General features: G+C 38.5%; 1 protein-coding gene across 1 annotated transcript in view; it reads right to left on the bottom strand.

Annotated features, from left to right (window-relative positions):
- The window catches only part of LOC106518058 (inositol 1,4,5-trisphosphate receptor type 1), an 83,663-nt gene that overhangs the window by 32,815 nt on the left and 42,110 nt on the right, over nucleotides 1–8,738 (bottom strand). The window contains exons 41-43 of the mRNA XM_014009152.1: nucleotides 5,546–5,593; nucleotides 3,837–3,969; nucleotides 2,034–2,221 (exon numbers count right to left, since the gene is read on the bottom strand). Coding sequence (XP_013864606.1) covers nucleotides 2,034–2,221; nucleotides 3,837–3,969; nucleotides 5,546–5,593 — 369 coding nt within the window. The remainder of the gene's footprint in view (nucleotides 1–2,033; nucleotides 2,222–3,836; nucleotides 3,970–5,545; nucleotides 5,594–8,738) is intronic.

Consider the following 8,738-nt stretch of genomic DNA (forward strand, 5'->3'; position numbering starts at 1 on the left):
TTATTACTAGCTGAAGTCATCATTTGTCAACTAACTAAAGTCTAAATTACAGGCTGACTTCAGGTCTGGTTTAGATCGTTGTTACTTATAAATTATATATTTTTCTGGTATTAATCTGCTGTTTTTCATAATTGTTGAATGAAAGTAACATAATTATTAATTTATTGTAAAAACATGACCGATAATCTGTGAAACAGATCCGGTTCAGCTTGCTGTTTATCTATTAGTTTCTATGGCGGCTGTGAGCTGTTGCCCTTTTTGGACACCATTTCTGCTCCTCCATGCTGTCACAGACGCTACCTGTGGACGGTATGGGAGGGGCTCAGTCTAGTGATCTATATTCAAGTCTGTGTAAATCACTAATCGTTCCAGCCATGTTCAGCATATAGGTGTGCTTTCAGAAATTCAGTGAGCATCACAGAACTAAATGAGGAACTCAGCTGCGTTGAAATGGAGCACTACGCGTTAAACGTGACGAGGTCTCATTCATACCGTTTTCAAAWCTTAGCACTTCCCTTTGTGGTTAACTACATTTTTTTTATTAAACATAAAATTGTTGTATGTCCTCATTGATCCTCTGTGTAATTATCGCACACCGCGTCACGTCCTTAAACTGCTACTACCTGTTTGGATTAAAGACATAACAGCAGCAGGTTGACTTTAACCTCCCATGTTGTTCAACTTTTCCAGAATGCTTTTTTTCTCAGTTATTATTTAATCAAACTATAAGATTTTTAACTTTCTGATTCAGCATTCCATTAAAGATTTCCTCTTTTTGAGGAAAGATGAGGTTTTCTTAATGCTACTGGATTAACCCCTAAAATCCCAATATCCTGTTTTGAATGTGCTCCTCACCACTGTTTTTGTTTTTAACAGGTATCTTACAGCTGTACGTGTTGGAAATTTTTACATGACCACATATAGTAGGTCTGTGTGTGTGTATCTGAAGAACAGGCAGAGCATTCAGATGAGTTATATATTGTAGTTATTTCTGTGCACTATGTAGGCCAGGAGTAAATAGTTAACTGTGTGACAAGAGAGAGGTCTCAGACACCCCACAGGTGTTTAGTTTGTTGCATCAAACAAAGATAGTGAAAGGAAAAAAAACAACCTCTGAGCCAAACTCTGCCATTAACAGCAAGATTCATGATCACTCAAATGGTTGATAATATTCAGGGAAATATGCAGTAACTAGAGGAAGACAAATATTTGCACAACATGGTACATTTCTAGCTCTGCAGGACAACGTTTCTGCAGAGAAATCTCCTTTTTTTTAAGAGGAACTCCGGCATTTTTTCCCCTCCTCAATCCCCTCTGTGTTTTCCTCGACCCTCCTGCCCCGCTTTACCCGCTGCCCCAGTTCCGGAGCCCCAGCATGACCCAGTTTGGGTCGGTCGGCAGAAAAGCGTAAAGGAGAGAGGCTGGAATGTTTTGAAGGCTGAGACATTCCTCATTGTTCATTCACACAGGCTTATGTAACGCAGACGGATCACGTGACGCAGCTCTGCAGCAGTCGTGGGAAGCCGGAGCATTATCTCCACCTCAGTGGCTTCCTCGCTCTAATCTGATTATGCAAGCCCCTTCCTTACACAACAACACGTAGACAGACAGACAAAATGGACAGAGCAACTGATCAACTAACGGAGAGATAGAGATAGAGAGAAACAATGAAAACCTGGAGAGATTGACTGATTTTAGAACATGGGTTAAATTAAAACTGCACAAAAATATTTAAACGTTATTTGTTACAGTAAACAACAAACTAGCAACACCAATTAGTGTTTCAGCATTATGACAGAGATATGAGAAGGAAAGGTTGATGTATATATGCAGACATAACGGCACACTGACCCACATACTGTACACACTCCTACAGTAAGACTTCCATTCATTTCCCTTCAATTTGATCTAGAAACAGTAAAGCTACAGATGTTCTTTGCTATGCATTCATTAAACAGTAGGGAGCAGAGACAAAACTGCTCCTTCTAMTTGTGAGTTGATGTGTCTGTGAGAGACATTTGTTCCTAACTGACCTGTATGGTTGTGTTTCCTCCTTCCAGCAGCGCTATGGCCAACAGGATGCTTTCTTGGAAGACACGATCACTAGTTGTGTTCATGATTAGGTCGATCACCAGATCAGAAGCTCCTTCTTTGTCCAGATGGCACTGCACCTCTGTAAGGGTCATTTCCCCTCGACTCAGACCACCTGGACCCCCTAAAGCTGCATGGAAGAGACAAGGCAATGGGACAAATCAGGACAGGGGATTTAAAGCACTCAGAAATGTGAGATTAAAGATTCGTAACTCATTCTGTATAACTGGAAACATTGCATTCACAGGTGTAGACACATTTAAATGATGAATATTTACATAAAATGTTGAATATGTGAAGGTAATTTAGAAATAAAAAAGTTAAATAACACGAGAAATGCAAAACGAAATGTTTAATTGTTGAKGCTTCAGCACGTTTATGGTACGCATTACAATAAAAACATTATTATTCTAATAAAACCTTTAATCATATCCGTTCTGCAGTGCAAAGCCACAGATGTTAAAGTCATTGTGCACTAATCCCTGCACATCCGACCTATGGGGCCCCTACTTCAGCCTATATATGGAATTCCTATAACGGACCTCGTTTCTGCAACAGGTGCAGAAGCTGTTTGCTCAGGAAACAGCAGCCCGTCTCCCAGTAACAATACGTTTATCATAAGGAGGAGGGGGTAGGCTTCCTGTGGTCTGGATGTGTGCCAGCATCTTGGGGTGTTTGGTGAGATCCAGTGTTCAATGTGTTGAAGTCATATTTCTCTGCTACTCTGACTTTTTATTACACAACAAACCTGCAACACTGGCTACTGCTATAGAATAAACATGTCCTCACAGACTTATTAACTAATAAAATTGTTTATGCTAAAGCAACAGTTAAACTCTTTTAAAGTGAGATTCTGTAAAAAGTTTCAACTATTATGAACAATAAGCATCTTACCTGCCGTAGATAGCTGTTTGAACAACCTTAGATTGGCGAAAGGAGCCTAATTTTGACCAAATGGCAACATAGTTCAAGTGGACCAAGACCAAAGAATGCTGCTTCCATCTCAAAACAATTTAATCTTGATAAAATTTCATAGTGGTACACGAGAATGACATTTTAAAATAATTAAAATGTTCGCAACAATTTATGCAATTTACTTAAAATCGTATGTTTGTTTGCAGATGCAAATGGTGGCAGCAGCAACTAGCTGCACCTCTCAGGAGAAATAGCAAACTGRTTTGAGATGGTAGAAGTGCAACATTAGCCAAAATGAGTTCATTAATTTAAAAAAATGCAGAATACCATCTTTAACACTTGAAGCAGATTAACTACAGCAGCAAAAGACCACACTTGATGCACTCCTGTCAGCTAAGAACAGAAAATAGTTCAAACAGACTCACCATAACTGGACAACTCATTTATGGATGTGCAGCTGATAAATCTGCAGCAGCACCTTGATGCTATCATGTCTATATGGACCAAAATCTCTGAATGGTTGCAACAACTTGTTGAATCTATGAGATGAATAAATACGGCTGTTTTGATGTCAAAATGTGATCAAACCCAATACTTAGAACGGTGTCATTAATAAAGTGGTTGATGAGTGTGTGCATTCACTTTGTTGTGTTGCATTTCTGTACACTAAAACCAAATGGTTGATGATATTATTATTCCTGGCAACAAAATCTACTTCCTGTTTGTCAGAAGCTCTTGGTTCCTGCTTTTAAACACCTGCTGGTGAAAAGAATTGACAATAAAGGTGTGTTTAATGTTAGAAATGAGCAACTTCAGCCTTACAGTCTCACCTGATTGGTTCCTGCCTGATCCTACCGGACTGAGGGGGCCATTGCCAAATGAYGTCAGGCTCTCCCTCCGCCCACCACTCCGGTGGAAGTTGCCATAGTAACGGCTCACCAGAATTTGTCTCAGCGCCTCACCCTAATCATGGAAAAAAAAGAAAGAAAAGGATGTAACGATGTGACGTCAGCAACGGAGAGAGAAAAAGGAGATTATATAACATCGGCCCATCTATTCTGCATTTTAAACCTTTAAAAATAAACTTTCCAGAAAGCTACAACAATAAACACATACTGTTTTTGACTTTTATTGAGATATAATCAAACTTTTTATTGCAAATATTTAAAAATGTCTCAAATTTGTCAAAAAAGTAAATACTTTGTGTCACAGCAAACAGTTTATTATCTGCCACCCACAACAAAGTGCTGTTAAGACCCCTTCATTATGAGACCCGATTTAGTGAGAGGTCCTGATTTTTACTCAGGCAGACCTGGGGGCAGCCCTCCTACACTGTGACTCATCCAGTCAGGCACGACTTTGTGGTTGGTATGGCAACCACAGCCCCTAGTTACCTCACAAGACCTCCCATGGGACGAAGTGAAAGAAAGGGAGCAGTGATTTTGTGTTTGCAAGTGATTATGTGCAAATTATTGTCAGATGTAGGTGGTCCTTGAAAGACGACAGAGGGATTATACAGTATAAGGTCCAATAGTTATGCTCCACGGTTCACAACTACTTTGTGCAGGTGGTGTAAAAAACATGGTTCCCATTGCTTATTGGCAGGAGATTATTTAATTAATCAGCAGTTTGCATCGTGCATGACAGTTAATCCATGTTGGAAGACTCTTTCTGAAGTCTTTAAGCATGAACTCTTTAAAGACACMATGTTAAAGTGAACTTGTATTTGAAGAATTCAGAATTATACTGTACTTATTACATGGTGGTACCATATAATATTCTGAACAGGATATTTATTGCCCACCACTGAAAGGCAAAGTCAGACGATAATGTTTGTGCAGGTTTTATAGAAACCTGAAGAAAGTAATCACTAGATGTACTGAATGATGATTCACATTTGGAGTCAACCCCACTTTAAGATGGGCTGCTACAGTCGACTGACCGTAAAACACGCAGAAATGGTCAGAACTCAGTCAGTTTTACAGATAATGACCTAATGTTTAGCATGGTGGTAGCCAAGCCAGGTCGCCAGCAAAGGCACCTGCTTAATGTAGCAGCTGTACCCCAGTTTTCTAAAGTGAGGGTGAAAACTTAGGTCTTGCTTCCCCATTTTCTGAGTTAAGACGTTACCACTCCCAGCAATAAGGCTAAAGAATGCAATGCTTATTGATTCTAATTTTACTTTTTCAGTGACAAATTTAAAAAATAACATTGAAAATAATCAAAATGTTCTACACTCCAACCTTAGCTACACTGGCAGTAGCAGCTGCTTTGCTACTCAAGACAGTGTTCAACTGTAGAGTTGAAAAAAAAAAGTCTTTCAACTTCAGTGAAACATTCATAAAGTAATTAGATGTACATCTACAACTAATTAGCCTTTGGAGTCAATATAATTCAAGATGGCCACCATTTCAAGATATAACATGAGATTGTGTATAACGTTGATTTTGAGGTTTGACCAAAACGACTAAGGCCTAAAATCATGTCTCTTCGGTGTTGGAGTTGTTAGTGAAGCTGCCATGCCGCCGTGAGTACCTACCCTCTTCTGGTCCGCCAACAGTTTCTCAGGAAGGTTGTGTTCCAGCTTCTGGGTGTAGTTTAAGCATTGTGACACAAACAGACTGTTAGTGTTCATGCAGTACAGAGAGAGCAGAATCAACACCACATCATGTACACATCAGCTGTTACAAGAGGCCATGCAAAGGTCTGCTGCCATGCTTTTACTGCAAGGTCAAGAAACCAGGGAAACGACAGCTGAGGAGGGTTCAGAGCTGCATATACAGTGTTTCTATTGAGTATAACGTAATAAAATCTTTAGTTGTTTCAAGAATTCTTTAGGAAAACTTACTTTTGTTCTTCAGAACTGTCTCACTTTTGACTTAACATCTACATCATTACAAAAAATGAAGGACACACACACGGGGTTCAAAGGTTTAGCTGTTTAAGTGTAATCAGATGTTTTACATGTGAAAGTAAACACAAAAATTCATCACAGTGGGGGCCAGGCTGAACCAATCCCACTTGTCATAAGGTAAGCAGCAGGGCACACTTCAGATAGATTAACCGTCCATCACAGGGCAAACCCAAAGAAACAAGAGACAAACAATCACCCACACTCACATTTGCTCCTAAGGTCACTTTAGGATCACCCATTACATAAATTGTTTGTAACTGTGGGAGGAAGCCAGGCTGCTGAGAAAGGTCAATGACGAGCAGAAAGAAAACATGCATGCAGAATCTCTGACCTAGGATTACCTCTCGACTACATCCTGTAAAACATTCTTCAATTTGTGCGTGACAGATTTCCTCATAGAGGCAAATTACTGTTAAGACCTGTGGTCCTTGTAACCCTAGTTCCTCCTTCCTGGTTTTTGAGTTATTTATGTATTTTTATATCTATTTATTTACCTCTGTGTCTTTTTGTGTTTAGCAAAATAAATCAAAAGTATAATAAACAAGAGGATAGATTTGAATGAAATTCAGAAATTCATTATTGAACGTACAACTGATAAACTTTTTTGACAATCTGATTTTGAATGGTTAACCCAGCTAATCGTCTTTAGCAAACACAAAAACTGTCTATAACTCAGTTGGTTTTAAAGATACTGAGCTCAAATTTGGTGTGGTAGTAGCTGAGAGTCATCCAAATCACACAATATGAGTACAAACAGATTGATCAAGATATTTTATTAAAACGTTGGCATGCAAGCTAGTGGGCAAATGCATTCCTTCGTGGAATACTAGTTTCACCCTTTTACTGTTTGAGAAAGAAACAAGCTGAGCAGAAACTGAAAAAACACCAGAGCTGTCAGTTAAAGTCAGCGGTGAGTAATTGGAAGATGAGAAGTTCTCAGTTTGAGCCACGTTTAGAGCAACACGAAACACAAAGCCGACAAAATTAATTTACACGGAACAAAAACACAAAAGTGATGTTCACACATTTTCCCACCAAATAAACTCAGATATGTCAGCACTTCTATGCGCAACTTGTGTTTAAAACATTAAAAATAAAGGGGTAAATGAAGCAGGTAAAATAGGTGCTGCTCCACACATACTGTTATGTAAAAGGACACATTAGGAGGGATTGTAGAGAAGAGAGGAAAAGGTGATAGGGTTAGAGTTACATAACCGATCCAAAAAGAAAAAAAATCAGTTCACTAAACCTTTAACACACAGCAGCTTACAGTGACCATCTGTCACAAAAACACACAAGATAAGTGGGGAAAGACAAAAGGGTGGGAAGGTAAAGCTGCAATTAACCCTACTTGACTTTTCTCAAAGTATTTTCTAAATGAGCATAATGATGACAAAACTGAAGAGTTGTGTCTAATAATTCGCTGAAAGGTGTTCCAGATGTTTAGAGGTCAGCTCAGTGATTGGGGACTARTTGTCAGATGTGAAATTGGGCCATTTCAAACGGAGAAATGACAAATTTGGCCACATTTGGTTTGACAATGGATCACGTGTGTGTGGTGACCTAAATTTCCGTCGATGTAGGCCTGGATCAGTTTCAGCACTGAGTTTTAGGCTAGGCTGGTGATTAATGTAATTGCCCTCATCTCTTTGGGAGTGTCTGTCTGTTTGCCAAATATCTCATTAACCCGTGAATATGTTTTAAAGAATCTCTCAGGGATTAATCCTTGAATATAAAACTACAAGAGTCAACCCAGTAAAAAATATATAAATACTAGCAAAGTCAAAAATGGTCAATTTTACAAGTATTGAGATCAAAATTGAAGTGATAGTAGCTGAGAGTCATCCCTAAAGTATGCTCTGTCAACAAGAAATGCAATATATTTATTGARACTTTGGCATGCAAGGCAGTGAGAAAGCTAGTTTCAGTCAATCTCTTTTCTGAATAGGTGGATTTATTTAAAAATGGAACCAAACAATTTAGGATGTTTAGGCAAATCAGAGCATAAAATGTGTATTCATTTTTAAAAACTGTTGTCGTGTTGTTGAATCTGAGCTATTTTATACACGTTTCAAGTTTTTCCCATCAATGAGTCATTGATTTGATTGATTTGCATTTATTTAAAACAAAATAAGACATTCAAAAAGGCACTTGTCTTTGTGCAGGTAGACTGTAAAGAAGATGAAAATTACATTAAAAAATTCCAATCAGATGCAAACTACACTGCACATTTAAAACCTTTAAAATCCAAAAGCAGCTCAAAGCTAGAGGTGTTTTAATGATCAGCATTACAGACTCTGTGACAAACAGTCATGCTAAATCCTTTTCAGCAAAAACAAATTTCTACAGCTCAACAACGCCTAAACATTTTACAGTTGAAGATGTGTTCCCTAACCTTAAAGCTCCAATCTGCTTCTTTAGAATCTATAAAACTCGATATTCTTTCTTTCAGTTTCATTGCAAGGTATTTAATCACTCTTAAGTGTGAGACCTTTCATGGCCAGGGACGCGTTTAAAAACAAACTGTGTGTGGGTGGGGGTGCTTAGCCACAACGAGAAAGGACGAGAAAGAGAAAGTGAGTAGATGTAAAAGAATAAAGGGAAAAACACAGAGCGTGCTTGTGAAGATTCTTTGGAAAGCGTAATATGCAAATGTCCAGGATATTTTAAACCAGCACTACTGTATTCATGTCATACTGAATCTTTGACTGGTTTAGCAGGTTATGTGAATAACTAATGCATTACAACCTCTGCTGATTAGGTTACACACTAATATGAAGCAACAAAAGGTTTGACCTTAATTAAAGTGTATCTTACC

Source organism: Austrofundulus limnaeus, unplaced genomic scaffold (genome assembly GCF_001266775.1).
Source record: "Austrofundulus limnaeus strain Quisiro unplaced genomic scaffold, Austrofundulus_limnaeus-1.0 Scaffold55, whole genome shotgun sequence".
Lineage (NCBI taxonomy): Eukaryota > Metazoa > Chordata > Actinopteri > Cyprinodontiformes > Rivulidae > Austrofundulus > Austrofundulus limnaeus.